This window comes from Corylus avellana, chromosome 10 (assembly GCF_965113065.1).
Source record: "Corylus avellana chromosome 10, dhCorAvel1.hap1.2, whole genome shotgun sequence".
NCBI classification, from domain to species: Eukaryota; Viridiplantae; Streptophyta; class Magnoliopsida; order Fagales; family Betulaceae; genus Corylus; species Corylus avellana.
In genome coordinates this window covers 14,829,772-14,845,475 of record NC_142499.1, presented here as the reverse complement: position 1 = coordinate 14,845,475, position 15,704 = coordinate 14,829,772, and the positions used below count along the sequence as shown (strand labels likewise).

The 15,704-nt window shown below is 36.5% G+C and overlaps 3 protein-coding genes across 4 annotated transcripts; 1 reads left to right on the top strand and 2 right to left on the bottom strand.

The window, feature by feature from the left end:
- Positions 1-253: 253 nt before the first annotated feature.
- Positions 254-6,674, bottom strand: LOC132191867 (uncharacterized). 2 transcript variants are annotated; one of them, XM_088511111.1, is made up of 12 exons: positions 6,386-6,674; positions 3,939-4,077; positions 3,671-3,810; positions 3,497-3,563; positions 3,122-3,174; positions 2,341-2,395; positions 2,168-2,242; positions 1,908-1,934; positions 1,738-1,812; positions 1,471-1,588; positions 690-736; positions 254-547 (listed from the first exon to the last, which is right to left on the bottom strand). In XM_088511111.1, the coding sequence occupies exons 2-12, from the start codon at positions 4,026-4,028 to the stop codon at positions 443-445; spliced, it is 852 nt and encodes a 283-aa protein (XP_088367237.1). In that variant the 5' UTR covers positions 4,029-4,077; positions 6,386-6,674; the 3' UTR covers positions 254-442. The 2 variants fall into 2 exon arrangements, with proteins under 2 accessions (XP_088367237.1, XP_088367238.1); XM_088511112.1 differs by lacking the exon at positions 3,939-4,077.
- Positions 6,675-8,889: 2,215 nt separating this feature from the next.
- Positions 8,890-10,840, top strand: LOC148583389 (uncharacterized). The gene is made up of 2 exons (XM_088511399.1): positions 8,890-8,940; positions 10,481-10,840. Exons 1-2 carry the CDS (start codon positions 8,890-8,892, stop codon positions 10,838-10,840), a joined length of 411 nt encoding a protein of 136 aa, XP_088367525.1.
- Positions 10,841-12,933: 2,093 nt separating this feature from the next.
- On the bottom strand, positions 12,934-15,651 carry LOC148583388 (uncharacterized). The gene is made up of 5 exons (XM_088511398.1): positions 15,262-15,651; positions 14,585-15,161; positions 14,197-14,212; positions 13,257-13,360; positions 12,934-13,145 (listed from the first exon to the last, which is right to left on the bottom strand). The coding sequence occupies exons 1-5, from the start codon at positions 15,649-15,651 to the stop codon at positions 12,934-12,936; spliced, it is 1,299 nt and encodes a 432-aa protein (XP_088367524.1).
- Positions 15,652-15,704: the final 53 nt, after the last annotated feature.

Genomic DNA, 15,704 nt, shown 5'->3' with positions numbered 1-15,704 from the left:
GGTTTAAAATCATGTGTTTTTAAAAACATGTTCCCTTACTTGTGGCTTGAAAACATGTTTTCTTTTTGGTTTCAAAATATCATTTTTGTTGAAATGCACTTTTCAAGCAAAATACTTCCAGCAATTTGCTTTAAATTGTATGTTTGGTCCACAAAATCGCAATGCCAAACACACCCAAAGCAAACAAGGGCTTGGGGTCGAAAGCCACATGCAAATAACAAATGACTCCCATCAGATTATAGAAATCAAACGATGAAGCAAAATGAAACCTAAATTGCAGTGACAAGTTCCTTTCTCCTTTTTCATGTTCTTCTGTGACATCATAAATAGTAGTACTACTCCCAAAAAAAAGGTCACCCCAACTGCCCCCACAAAGTGTAGATGTTACCACCAAGAAATATATAAACCTCTGAATCAACCAAAACTTGTGAAACCAATAATTTTACTGCTCACTGTCGTTGGACCTGCGATAAGGTATGTATCTGTGGTCCTTCGCAGCATTCTTCCTTCTTCTTTTCTCAATAAAGGCATCAAGCTTGCCTGATGCCTGAGCAAATTTTTGGGAAAAAAAAAGGTAATTAGTGAACTAAAAGCTGTAATAGTTTTTGTATCACAACAAAAGTTGAATATATGCCTTGAGATCTCCAATCAATTGAACAAAACTATAACAAACAAACAAACAACCATACCTTGAGATTTTCATATTTCTCAATAAGCCTTTGCTGCCGAAGTGCACCTGCAAATAAAAGAACCAAGTCAATGGTGAGCTCGTTTCCACACCATCAGCACGGCATCTTAGAAGTGCTAAAATATGAAAAACAGTGACTATACAAATGAATGTGAACGGCAATGCACCTTGAAAGTACTTAAGCACAACCAAAAAAGGGGAAACATGTTTCTTTAATCACATACCATAGAACCATTGTTTCAGAAAACAGAACTTACTCACTCGCCACTTCTTATCATCACTATCCCCAAAACACTACCACTAACACTTTTTCCAATACCACAGACATAAGTTTACAACAACAAACATATACACCACATCTCCACCATCACCATTAATACTAGTGCAAAGCCCCACACTGCCATTCTACCAAAACCACCACACAACTCAATCCCATGCTCGTATGCATTCTCAACGAACTATTTTGCTTGGTTATAAGGAACACAAGCTCAGACTACTCGGTGTCAGAACTTTGGTTCAGAAGCTTGAATTACCAACATAAGGCGATGGCTACAAAAGTAGCACTAAGCTCCATGTAATCCAAGGCTTAGTGCTTCTTGTTATTTTAATTCCGGATTTCCACAGGTATATGGGTCCCCTCTTATAACAAAGCTAAGACCAAGAGACTATCAATTTAAAAAGTTTATAGATAATTTGCTTTTCTTCCGTATGGGACATGCTCTCCACAAGCATAGACAAATGGTGTCACAAAGAGAGAGAGAGGGGGGGGAGGATAACATTACTTTTCGAGAGATAAAATGGCTGTTTCCCTTTCTTCGCTGCTTCTCTCTCTTTCTTCTTGTGCTCAGCCAGAATTGCTGCCTCAGTTTGCCGACTTGACTCAGGTTTTAACTGCTTGTCCTGAAAAGGTGACCCATGGGAAGAAAATTAATATTTAAACACAGTAGTATTTCCAGAGAAACAAAACAAAATGGAGAGGAATTTACAACATAGTAAGATAGATGGACAGAATCAATGTTACATTTCATTCCAAAAGGGCCAGCACTTACAATCCAAGATAAGCGGTTCTTTAATTCACCAATGACTTCGGGATCATTCAATTTCCGTAATTGCTTCCGTAGTTTCTGTTATATCCAAAATAGAGTGTACAGAAGAGAAGTTAACACAGAAGGAGAATAAATTGGAAATAAATAAATAGATCATAAATTTAAAAGCTTACCTCTTTTTCAGCAGGAAGATTGCCTCTCTTTCAGCAGGTGACCAACAGTAAAAAAATTAATAAGTAAACGCACTAATATTTCTAGGAGACGTAAACATTTAGAGGAATATATAGCATGGTGAGATAAAATAACAGGCCAATGACATTTAGGTCAAATGGCACTTCACCACCCAAAAGAATGGGGTAGTTACCAAAAAACAATGGTTAAATAAACAACTAGAATCAATATTACATTTCTTTCCGAAAGGGAAGGCACCTACCATCCAAGATATGCTGCTTTTAAATCTACTGACGGCATCTGGATCCTTGGATTTGTCTAATTTCTTCTGTTCTTCCTGTTATATCCACAATAAAGTTCACAAAAGAGAAATAAACAAACAAGTACAATAAATTCAACACAGAATTCACATACTTCATAAATTGAATAGATTACCTCAATTATCTCATGATCATATTTCTTAAATAGAAAATTATATTTGCTCCTAAACCTGTAAGATCCAATAGACGACATATTATTCATATGAAAAAAAAATTGCTTATACAAAAAATTAAAGAAACTATGGGAATATGTACAATTGTACTTAGTAGTGATGGAAGAAAACAACCAACATGTAAATGATCTACAATATTTATAGTTGGCAATCACTTAAAGCCTAACAACAGATAATTTTAACTACAGCCTCAAGAATGGATTGGTTGGAAAAGGAACAAAAAAAAAAGATGAGAGGTTTTGAACCGACACTGCAGGCCTAAATACACATAATACATACATAGACACATATATTTCTCAATAGACACTAGATTAGAAGCAATCACTTAGTCCTACACTTGGAAAAGCATAAAATATAATATTTGTGAGAATGTGAATCAGGATTCAAACCAGAGAAGAGATAACAATATTTTATCATTTGAACAAGCCACAACCTAAATATCAAGGTTTACACTTTCCTGCAAACTTGCTCTCACTAACTCCTTACTCAAGGGATACCAGATTATTATTCTAGTAAAACGTAAGGTAAAGTAGCTTCAAGATAGTTTTACAAACTTTGAGAAGACCCACCCAAAAAAAAAAAAAAAAAAAAAAAGAAGAAGAAGAAGATAGTGATCCAAAATATGGTGAATTGAGTTAAATCCCAAGAAAACAACCAAAATCATATACTTAACAAAAACCAAAAAAGTCGCACAGAGAGAGAGAGAGAGATAAGCGGACTCACTGCTTCGGATCAAATGTACCACATAAAGATTCAAAACGGGGGTCACGTATGACCTGAAAAAGAAAAAAAAAAAAATGTCATACATCAATATAAAAGAACTTATGCAGAAAGCCGCAGTTGCTTGCTATAAATTCATAAACTTCTCCACCATTACTCCCATAAACCCTTGGCAACCAAACATATCATAACCCACAAAAGAAAAAAGATACTCAATTCACAAAACCCATATATTACAAAGCAAAACAAATCTCATTCATTCAATTTCAACCGCAAAACAATTACACAAAGACTGAACACTACCCCATCAATATCCTCTAGAAAACAACCAACAACAAAGTTTTTCATGAAAAACAACATTAGCTCAATCAAACTCACCCTCTTGGGAGCTTGGATCACCTCTCTAAGCCTACTCACCGGCTTCTTGCTACTCACTTCCGTCGGCCTACACACAATTCCACAAAATCAGCCACTTCCAACACACTATCCAAAACTACTAAGCCAACAAAACCAAACAAACAAAATTACCCAAACCCACAAGCCAATAATCACCTATTCTTGTTCAACCGCCCAGATTTCTTTTCTTGATTTGGCTTTTTATACACTGAATGTGACCCGTCCAAACGCGCTTTTAGCATTTCTTCGATTGTCACATCTGCGAGCTCGCGCTCTATCTCCTCTTCCTCCTCCTCCTATTCAAAATTCAATCAAAATTTCAAATTTTAACCATTATAAATAGACAAATGTTCAGAAAAAATCCAATAACTGAACATAAACAACTTAAATTGGAAAAAAATCAACCAAAAATAGGGAAACCCACAATTTCGGAAGAGGATGATTCGTGTTCAACATCGTTGTCCTCGAATTGGGTTTTGCTTGAACTGGCAATTTGGTTGTCGCGTGTCTTCATTTTTCAACCTCTGAATCAAATTTGTTCGTTTGCCCGAAAACTTAAATTGCTGTGCAATGAAAAATCAGATTGAGGAATGCATAAGTTTGCTATTTCCTTTGATAAATATATGCAAGTTGAGAGAATATATATAATATAATTTTGAGGGTAGTGAGTGAAAGAAAGTCTTAAACTGAGCTCTGTGGCATTGCTGGAGTGAAAGGGAGGGGAAACAAAATGAAAAACCCCGAAGGTGACTGACATTGAGGGTATCGCTCGTTGAAGGCAACTAAACGTGCATAGCAATTTTAAAATGTATGATTTGAAAATGTGATTTTTAAAAACACAATTAAGGTTTTAGCAAAATGACTGGCCTTTAAAATTGTAGTTCAACTTTTAAAATTCTACGTTTTCTATCATCATTTTCAAATTGTAATTTTTTAAAAACACAGTTTCAAATAATTTTATTTTCTGCGATTTGGTTTAAAATCACCATTTTTGTCAATAAAATAATCCCAAGGATTCAACACAAACTTAACAAAATAGGATTAAGAGGCGTGACATGTTTACTTAAATGAGTTTATGTTTACTATAAGTCACATCATTTTTAGAGTGACACGAGGAATTTCTCTTGTACACCCATACTTCTACATGAGACTTGTATCATACATGTGCTAAAAGTATGGGTGTAAACCCAGCGCCAGTTATCGGTTATTGTATAAAATCGTTAACTGGAACGGAGGTAACTGCTTGGGCAACTTTTAAAAAACGAAATCGGTAATCGGCTACCAGTTATCCAGTTACCGATTGGTAGCCGGTTATCCGGACTTGTAATCGGATCTTTAAAAAATTGGATATTTTTTGTTTGTTTTGAGTATTGTGCCTACTTTTTGGGCTTAATTTAGCATTATTGGCCTTTTTAAAAAAATAATTCTAATTTTTCTGGTCAAATAAGCAGGCTTTGTTATGCTTTTTTTTTTTAAAACAAAAACAAAAGAAGTAAAATATATATATATATACTCACCCAGTTACCGGTTATAACCGGGTGTATATAAATGCAAAAACCGGTAACCAGACCGGTAGGACACTTACTGATTATTTCCAACCGCTTTTAAAAGCGTTTGGCCAGTTACCGGTTCATGGCCGGTTATAACCAACCGGATTTACACCCCTAACTTAAAGAGTTTAGTTTACTAGGTATAATAAGTCCCAATTTGAATGGTAACTATAATCCAAATATGTAGGAAAGTAATATACTTCGAACAATGTTCAACATATGCTATTAGAGCTGTACTCGAGCTGAGCTGAGCCGGGAATTAGATTTCCAGGATCAGCTCATTTAAGAAGGCAAATAAACGACCTGAGCTTGAAACCCCTGGCTCAAGCTCGGCTCGATGAGAATTTTGACACACTCGGGATCGCGAAAGGGCACTTTCGAGCCGAGTCGAGCCCTCGATTGGCTCGACTCGGCTCGAGCTCGAGTTAGAAACCAAAGTTTCAACCTCATGAAATTGAGCTCGAGCTTGGTTAAGAAGCTCGTTTGCTCGGCTCGTTTAAGGCTCGTTAAGATTAATAGGTAATTTTTTTTTCTAAAACAGTTAAAATTCAACACTGAATCAGGTAAGATTCCAAAAGCCAATTATAAAAAAGTTAAGATTCACTAAATCAGGTAAAATTCAGGACAATTATAACAGGACCATGATTCATGGGAAAACCTAAAACTAAGTAACTTACAATTGCAGAAATTATAAACACCTGAAATTAAATGTTTACAGGACAAGTATATCAAGGCCTTTCAAATTGAAGAAAACAAATTTAATTACAAACAGCCCCAGCCTCACCAACAGCAGGAGAGACAGTGTTAATAGGTTGATATGGACCAGTCTGGTCCATATCAACCTATTAACACTGTCTAGGGGTGTAAACAAGCCGAGCTTGGGCGAGCTTGGCTTGTCCGGGCTCGGCTCGTTTACTTTGAGGCCAGGAGCTCAAGCTCGACACGAGCCTAGAAATGTTGCTCGAGCTCGGCTCGATAGGGTTGGAACCCTGTTCGAGCTCGAGCTCGAGCTCGATTAATTTTGAGATGTATATGTACATGCATTTGGCAAAAATGATTCAATCCTAGAATTCAATATTATGTGAAAGACCAACACCCATCTGTTTAATAAGACGAAGATACTTTTTCTGCTCTAATTTCATCAAACACAAACCATAATTCAGTAAAAAACAGAAACCCCAATACCTATCTACCCAAAAATATTTACACATTTTTCTGGGCAACCAAACAAACACATCAAACGGCAAAACCCCAAACCACCCACTACCCCAGAAGAAACGGAGAAAAAAAAAACCCAAAAAGAAAAGAAAAACCCACAGACCTTATCACCTCCTCCGCCTCCGATCCGCGGCGTACTGCGAGAGTGAAACGACCTCCGAGAGCGGCGTGGACAGCGGGGTTGGCAGCGGCAAGTTCCTGGAAACCGGGCACGAGCCGTTCAGCTTCAGCCAGGCGTCGAGGTGTGTGGTTGCTGCGGTGGTGGTGGTGGTTGCTGTTGGGGGCACTGGGGGAGTGGTGGGAGCGGCAACTGAGATAGGAGGCGAGGAGGATGGTAGAGACTGTGAGAGGAGAGTCGAGAGAATGGAGAGATCAGAGATGATAGATTTAGGTAAAATTTGGGTTCTCTAATTTGCTCGCATTATGGAATTAATCCTGGAATAACCTGGAATTAATCCTCTGTGTACGTCTGATAGTGAGACCGGTTCCATGCAAGCATAGTAGATGATCTAGACCGTTTATTAGGATCTTGACTTTCTTATTCAATTTAGAACGTCAGATTAATGAGCTTATTATTATGTCATGTGGAGCACCATATAATTCTTTCAAATTGGTTCAGATCAAATTCAACTGCCAAGATTAAATTCAATTAAATCTAACAGCTACGATTAAATTCAATAAAAAATTCAAAATTTAGGAATTAGTAATAAAAATTGTGTTACGTAATATTATTTAGGGTCACTTTGTTATTTCAATTTCAATAATTACGATTTTAAAATTTGTGTTTTTTTCAATCGTGTATTTTTTTTTCTTCATATTTTAGATTAAGTATTTTTTAAATCACAATGTAAAACGCTTTATGTCATACACTCACACACACTAATCACTATTATCATATTACATATAGTATTATTTAGTTAATATGTTAAAATGTTAATGATTAACACGGGTCAAATATATAATGTCAATATTAATATATATTGTATCATTATACGGGTCAATATTAATTTTTATATACTTATATTTTATGATCCCATGATCACAATTCATGACATATATATGATTTAAATTCAAATTGTTAAGTTTTTACTTACTACAAATTGTGATTACTATATATATATATATATATATATATATATAGCATGGTGAGATAAAGGAACAGGCCAATGACATTTAGGTCAAATGGCACTTCACCACCTAAAAGAACGGGGTAGTGGGTGAATTCAAGTCATGTCGAGTACATGAGCTACTTACCAAAACACAACGGTTAAATAAACAACTCAAATCAATATTACATTTCTTTTCGAAAGGGAAGGCACCTACCATCCGAGATATGCTGCTTTTAATTCTACTAACGGCATCTGGATCCTTGGATTTGTCTAATTTCTTCTATTCTTCCTGTTATATCCACAATAAAGTTCACAAAAGCAAAATAAACAAACAAGTGCAACAAATACAACACAAAATTTCACATACTTCATAAATTGAATAGATTACCTCAATTATCTTAGGATCTTATTTCTTAAATAAAAAATTATATTTGCTCCTAAACCCGTAAGATCCAATACACGACATATTATTCATATGAAAAAAATTGCTTATACAAAAAATTAAAGAAACTATGGGAATATGTACAATTGTACTTAGAAGTGCTGTAAGGTTAAATTGAAAAAAAGAAATAACCAAAATCAGGGATACCCACAATTTCAGAAGAGGACCATTCGTGTTCAACATCACTGTCCTCGAATTGGGTTTTGCTTGCACTGGCAATTTGGTTGTCGTGTGTCTTCATTTTTCAATCTCTGAATCAAATTTGTTCGTTTGCCCAAAAACTTAAATTGCTGGGCAATGAAAAATTAGATTGAGGAATGCATAAGTTTGCTATTTCCTTCGATAAATATATGCAAGTTGAGAGAATATATATAATATAATTTTGAGGGTAATGAGTGAAAGAAAGTCTTAAACTGAGCTCTGTGGCATTGCTGAAGTGAAAGGGAGGGGAAACAAAATGAAAAACCCTGAAGGTGACTGACATTGCGGGTATCGCTTGTTGAAGGCAACTAAAATACTATGCAGGGGAGGAGCTTAAGGTCGAGGAGAATAGGGTTGGTCGAAATTCCAATGGCGAAATAGAACAAAATAGTACTGAAAGCTCGAAGCAATAAAATTCCTATGCGACCAAGGGACCTTACCTCTCGATCTGCTTCTCCCAAGAGCGACTCTCGTCTTATACTTCTCCTCTGAGAATGGCAGACAGCAGCGTTGTGTACGAACAACGGAAGTTCAAGAAAAGGTAGGGCAGAGGGGACGGTCGGCGAAACATAGGGGGTCCGTTTGACAACCGTTTGTGGCTCTGTGCGTGTATTGTACACTGTAGCTCAAGTTTGAAAATAACACAAAAAGCTGCAGCATGAAAGACTGGACTGCAGTGTTGGTGCTATGTTTAACCAGCCTGCATTTTGTATTCCGAAACTGCCCCGCAGCAAACCCATTAAATGTGTGTTTTTTTCCCACTTTTTTTTACTTCATTATTTGAGAGGGTTTCTTCTTTCTTCTTTCTTCAGTAAAGAAATCTGCTCTAGCTGCTGCTTGGTCCGTGACCCAGCGATGGCGTTATTTTCTTCCACCACGGCTCCACTTACTAGAGCCCAAACTCAGGTAATTTTTTGTGATTTATGCCTCTATCACTTTTTTTATTACTTGGTGGACATAAACTGAATAATGTCCGAATTTATCTGCATAATCAAGTAATCTTAACATGTAAACAAAATTTTCTGCATAATCAAGTAATATTAATGGGAGGGATAATCTTGCACCTAATAATGACGCCTCTGTCAAATCTCTTGAAATTTTCCTGCAAACAGAAAAGAATAAGTGGCTTAAACAAATTCATAAAATATCATTATAATTCACATAAAAATATTGTATTTGAACATTTACTTTGCTGCAATTTATTAAACAGAAGGGAAAGGAAAAAAGAAAAAAGACCAAAAGTTGGGTTTCTCGTCTTGTCACCTAGGTCTCTTTTCTTCTACCAGTAGGAAAACTTCAAAGAAAGAAATTAATTAATCTCCATCTCTATTCTCTATTAGTTATCTTTGTATAGATTTAATTGCTTTGTAGTCAATCACTAGATTCACTACACTACAGTGTAATGAACGTAATGCACGTTTACCCTCTTCATTTCTTTTCTTACATAATAATATATAATTTTTATTTTTATGTATTTATATATGTCATGGGTTTGATCTGATGGGATTACTGTGTTTGTTTGATGTTTTGTTTTGTAATACAATTGTCTTTTGGCACATCTGCTTGGTTACCGAGAAAATTGAAGAATAAAAAATCTCTGCTTTGCTCTGTTTCTCCCTCCAACCCTTATTCCTTCTCCTTTGACATCCTCCTCCTTCTCTGGGAGGAGCCGTTGAGGAACTGCAGTTAGCTCCCCCTCTCTCTCTCTGTTTGTGGGTCAGATTTGCAGATTTTTTTTTTACATCCGCACGCCCATTTTCATGGACTGTTTTAAATTTTGGTCAAGAGAATTTTTTTTATTCTTCAATTTTTGGTTTTTAGAGAAGCCCAGAATGGTAGGTATTTGGCTTTTGGTTTGTTGAGTATAAATAACGAAGACAGTGGGATTATTTTATTTTCATTTTTACAATTTTCCTGATTTTCTCACAGACCAAGCAGAGCTATTTGATATTTTGCTTATTGGGTCGTCAGTTTGTCCCTATATTTTTGTTTCATAGTAAAAGTTCTCTTCTTATCTTTTGCCCAATTCTGCATTTTTTTCTTTCTTATTGTTTATGGAGTTGCAGTTGCTTGGTTAAGAATGCTTTTAAAGCTTCAAGTCATTATTTTCATCTTGTGCTTCAATTTCCTGTCCTGTCTACTTGCTTTGGCATGTTTCTATTATCGAGCCTCTTAAAAAATCAATTCTGTTTCCATGGAAGAATAAAAACAACATCAGGCACCCAGTGAAGTAAAAGGTAAAAGAAATAAAACATGTCAAACATAAAGTTACAAGTTTACAGATGAAGCGTACTTAATATAAAACAAACTCTTCATTTGTTGTAAATACGAAATTAACTATAAAAGTCCCACTAGCTAATTTTAATAGATAACATTTAGTTGAACCATACATAATAGACGACATTTAATTGAAAACCCATACATGTTGTCATACCTGTGGTTGCAGATATTAGACCGTTCATCAACTGCCTCCGGCTATGGTCACCTGGAGACGCGTGTATGCTTCTGCGGACTGCCATGTCTACTTCGGACCTCATCGAGTAAAGATAACCCGGGTCGGCGATACTTTGGATGCCCTAAATTTAAGGATGGAACTGGAACACATTGTAAGTTTTTTGACTGGGTGGACGACCCTGTCAATGATCGTACCCGCGTGATGATATCTGAGCTGAAGACGAAGAATAAGTTGCTGGAGGACCAACTTCGCCATAGAGAAGCTATTGAGAGTCGACTCCATTTTCTACTTATTGCATTATGCGGTCTCTGTTTGGCTCTAGCTTCAATGCTCATGTATTTCATTTTTTGAACACCTCAGGATATTGCTCGGCGTGGGCTGCCATTGTAGGAAAATGTTTTGGCCAACAACAATTAATTGTATCTATAAGACAATCCTATATGTAATGACATAGTGTTACGAAACTGGCCTATTTTCATTAACTCAATATAGGCGGTCTATGTTTGGTGAAAGACTTCAATGCTAATGTATTTTAACTGCAGTATTCAAGTGTGAACATAATTTTTCTTCTTATGTTCCTTTTGGTTTTTATGTAATCAGTACAACCCTCTCTTTCATTATTAGTACTTAAATGAGTATTGCAGATATTTGTGACTATTAAAAAAAAAAAACAAAGCAATACTAAAATAATAGAGAAAGACAATCTTTTCTGTAGATTGTTTTTCACAACCATCATTCGCATATATAACATAAAATAAATTGTTTTTAGAATAGAAACAAAATTAAAAAATTGATTGGAAACTCGCGATATCCACTGGATCAAAATTTATCGTCAATCAACCTCGCTCAAAATGTCGTTCAATACTCTCAGATCAATGCTAACACTATATGGATATATTGTTTAAAAAGAATTGAAATTTGCATATGTATATATATATATATACGAGTCGCGCTAATAAGTGGGTGGAGCCCCCTGGAGCGAATTGAAAATCATATAGATTAAGGCCTTTGATGTATTTCACTTGAAAATACGTCGCAAATTTTTTTGTATATACGAAGAACTTTGCAATATTACTTGAACATTTTTAAGTCAAAGGGATAAGCACGACACTGCATACACTTAGTCAACCCCTATCTAGGTGTTGTATACATTCGTCAGCAATATCCATAATACACAAAAAACTAAATAAAACACGGGAAGATGAAAGGAGCCGTAAATTATCCCGAATGAATTTACGGTTTGCCACATGTGACTTGTCACAACATCCCGATATATTAACATGAATTCTTTACTTTCGTGAGATCGGTCCGGTGGTACATCACGTGCGACGTATGGAACAGGTGGCATGGTTGTCACCTGAGACACATCAATCCATTCTTGCCCGTATATAGGCCTGGGTATCGGTCAAAACGGTCCGGTTAAGGACCTTATCGGTTATTAACCGATAATTTTCGGTTAAACGGTTTATTAACCGATACCGAACCAATAAGAATTTTAACCGATAATTTCGGTTAAAACGGTACACGGTTAAACGGTCCGGTTAAACCGGTTAACCGATTTAACCGAGAGCTTTATATTGATTTATTTTGTTGGGCCAAAAACCAAAAATGAGTTTTTTTGACTTTTGAGAGCCAAAATACTTTTTGTTGGGCTAAAATAATTTATTAAAAATGAGTTGTTTTAGGGATCAAATACTTTTTGTTGGGACCCAAATATTTGTTTTTTGGGCTAAAAATTGAAACTTTTTTATATTGATCCACTTCAACCTTTTTTTTTTTTTTTTTTTTAATATTATAAAATACATTTTTTCAAAGCAAATGGACTAATTAACATAATGAATGCTAATTAGACTAGCAAAACTAGTTAATGAAAAATGCTTTTACCAAAGGCAAAGAAATCTCATCAAATGCCATCACTTAAAAAAAAAAACATCAAACCTACCCAAACTCAAATTAAAATAAAATTCATTAATGAATAATAAACAAAGTATTAACTAATTAAAGTCACTTAGCAAAAGGAAAATAAGTCATGGGCAACACCATTACACAAATTCGGAAACCTGTGTCACTTGTGGGAATTTGGAAACCTCTCTAAAAGACTAAACGGCGCCGTTTTGGGACTAGGACTTAAATAAAAAAAAAAAAAAAAAAAAAAAAAATTCCGGTTTCTTATCGGTTAACCGGTTAACCGATAAGAACCGCTTAACCGGACCGGACCGAATTCCGGTTTACTTTTTTTAACCGATAAGGATATCGGCATATCGGCTACGGTTTATATCGGTTCGGTCGAAGCCGGTAGACGGCCGGTTAAACGGTAACGGTTAATTTGCCCACCCCTACCCGTATATCTTACTTAAAGCTTTAACAAATAAAGGATCTGTTAGACCGCAATCCTTTCGAATGAAGTTGTGCACGGTACAACACGCAATCACAAAATATCGCTGTTATCGCATGGAAAATGGAGGCATACACTTTAAGATTTTGAAACGTTTCTTCAGAATTCCGAAGGATCTTTCAACAATTGAACGTAGGGAAGAGTGTCTATAGTTAAAAAATTTCATAGCATTCTGAGGCGGTATCCGAGATTGATGAAAAGTCTCTTGATGGTATCTTTCATTGCGATGTGGGGTAAGAAACCCCTTGTAGCAGCCATAGCCTGAGTCAACCAGGTAAAAATACTCTACAAAAAATTCATTGAAGACTAGCACGTTAGACTCGGCGCCAATAGTAGATTAACGAACACAAAACTTACGTTGCAAACTAGTACCTTCAGTTGGGGTGGGGAAGCGGACTTTTGGATCGTGTATGCACTTCCAAAAAACTCGGGAGTCATGTGTGCTACCCTCCCAACCAACATAGACGTAGGTGAAGCATAGGTCAAAATCAACTATACATAACACATTTTGCGATACATTCGACTTGTAATCCCGATAGGACACCTTGTTCTCCCCCGTCACGTTTGCGTCAACGTGGGTGCCATCAATGGCCCCAATACATTTCTAGAAGAAAAAAATATATATATCGTGAAATCAATTAATGGTACCAATTAACGTAAATGCTATATATTTCAGTAACAAATTTTTTCAACTAAACACTACGTTGGATTTAATATGACTTACCCCAAACCACGGATAATAATGGCTATCTGTCATGACATACGGGTGAGGCACCTGCATTGTGGATGGTCGTATGATAATTTTTCCAAGCCTGTAAAGCGCTTTCGAAACTAGGTGACAATATCGGTTTACTGTTTCCATAGATCGTTGTATTCTATCCGACACATCCCTATGCGTGTGACTGTGTGTGGCAATTAAGAGAAATGTCGCAACTTGCTCTACAATCTTAACATAACGACTGCTCTTTAAGAAACCATTTTGTTTCAATGTGTTACGTAGATTCAAGAATGTACTCGGCCCTATTCGAAATCGCTCGTAGCATGTAGTTTGGTTGTCATCGATAAGTACCCAATGTATCCACATGGCACCACTTAACATTGACGTCCTTTGATGAATTGGAATGCAGCTTATTGATGGGTGCATTAAATAGACGTAACATTCTTGCACTAACTCAAACATGCGCAGAAGAAGAATCTCCAATTCATCCCTTAGTGATGAATTCAAATTCGGTTGCTCATCGTTGTCATCCGATTCCTCAATATCGGAATCCGTAAGATCATCACAGTTTGTGAAATCACTATTCTCAGCTTCATCCATGTTGAAAAACCTACAATTTCATGTAATGCATAATGTCATGTAGGTTTACATCATATTTAAATATGCGTAATTAGATATTAAAGTCACAAAGATAACATAACATCATAACGAAGTATAGAGGATAACATAACACGATAACATAACATGATAATGAAGATAACATAAAATGTAGATCTACATCATATTGAAATATGTGTCACTTTAAAGGTAAAGCCATACATGTTAGGAAATAGGCATCCGTACAGTACTCAAGTTTAGTATTACACACAATCATAATAAGATAATAATGTTTTGCAAATGTCGCATAATAGAAAGATAACATAACACAATAATTGATTATATCAATTATTGCCGGAGGTCATGAAACTTGAGACCCAATAACGTTGTCCATCGGCATTCATGTTCAATACAAGCTCTGCCCAGTGTGGGTCCTTGAGGCTGTCACACATTTTCATATATGCTGCAGGAGGCATTGACATCTCAACAGCAAGAACATTAACTATCTTCATCACCCCTCCAACAAGACTTTTAGATGAAGGCCCCCGGGCAGAGGTAGCATCCCCAATTGACGGGAAACTGTTGGATATTTTCAGATGCTGGATGACTGAATCCTTAATTTCATTAAACTCATTAGTAATCCGAGTAAAAACTTCCTCACCCTTTGTGGAACGCTTGCTAGAATGAGGGGACTGCAAATCTACGTCACATTTCCTCTTTCCCTTTGATTTGCTTGTTGGCTTCCGTACGGGGCAGCTAGGGCCCTCAGTTAGGTCAACAATGGCCGGGGGGAGATTGAGATCTACATGATTCTCACCATCACAATCGAAGTCTGAGGGGGATTGGGTGCTAGCATGTTTGTAAGTTCCAGTAGCAGTGGACCCCATAAAGACGTAGCACATTTTCTCGAAGTTTCTGGGTAGGCCAGTACGAAATTTGTAGTACTTTTTAAGTTTCGCATCCTGTTAAAAGGAAAAAAAAAATAATTAAATTAGCACAACCTCTCTAAGTGGCAAAAGATATAACAATAAATAAACTCTATCAATAAAGGTAAAGGTATACCGTCCTGATGTGCTCCCATTGCTCTAGAGTTGCATTGATTGTCCCAAGGTCATCATCCCATCCAAACCCAGTACCATTGTTGTCCCTTTTAAGTTGCAAGTAATTGGCATGTTTTGCTCTTAGGCGGCGAATTTTCTCACCAACTTGGTAATCTGTGTACTGAGTGCTATCATCAAGTCTGTTGTTCACCCTTTGAGCAATGCGAGAAATAATGGGTTTCCCATATGGTGGTCGTGTACCTTCTTCAAGGAACTCTTTCAAAATGTCAAGCAGGCAATCCTCGTGTTCGTTTTCCCATTTCATGCAAAGGTTGACGCGGCTAATAAGTTGGGAGGGTGAGTGGGAGGAAGCATGCTTGCGGGGGGACTTGCGAGGCGTGGAAAAAAACATCTATGATTTGGGAGGATCACGTGACAACTTAATAGTTTGCATATATGCATAAA

What these genes read in the sequence shown, in the direction of transcription:
- LOC132191867 (XM_088511111.1), bottom strand. Translation starts at nt 4,028, where the DNA reads ATGAAGACACGCGACAACCAAATTGCCAGTTCAAGCAAAACCCAATTC. An exon ending in ATGATCATGAGATAATTGAG is followed by an intron (nt 2,243 to 2,340) that starts GTAATCTATTCA and finishes TGGATATAACAG; the next exon opens with GAAGAACAGAAGAAATTAGA. An exon ending in AGAAATATGAAAATCTCAAG is followed by an intron (nt 548 to 689) that starts GTATGGTTGTTT and finishes AAATTTGCTCAG; the next exon opens with GCATCAGGCAAGCTTGATGC.
- LOC148583389 (XM_088511399.1), top strand. Translation starts at nt 8,890, where the DNA reads ATGGCGTTATTTTCTTCCACCACGGCTCCACTTACTAGAGCCCAAACT. An exon ending in TTACTAGAGCCCAAACTCAG is followed by an intron (nt 8,941 to 10,480) that starts GTAATTTTTTGT and finishes CTGTGGTTGCAG; the next exon opens with ATATTAGACCGTTCATCAAC.
- LOC148583388 (XM_088511398.1), bottom strand. Translation starts at nt 15,651, where the DNA reads ATGTTTTTTTCCACGCCTCGCAAGTCCCCCCGCAAGCATGCTTCCTCC. An exon ending in AATGGGAGCACATCAGGACG is followed by an intron (nt 15,162 to 15,261) that starts GTATACCTTTAC and finishes TCCTTTTAACAG; the next exon opens with GATGCGAAACTTAAAAAGTA. An exon ending in CTTCCCCACCCCAACTGAAG is followed by an intron (nt 13,146 to 13,256) that starts GTACTAGTTTGC and finishes TGGTTGACTCAG; the next exon opens with GCTATGGCTGCTACAAGGGG.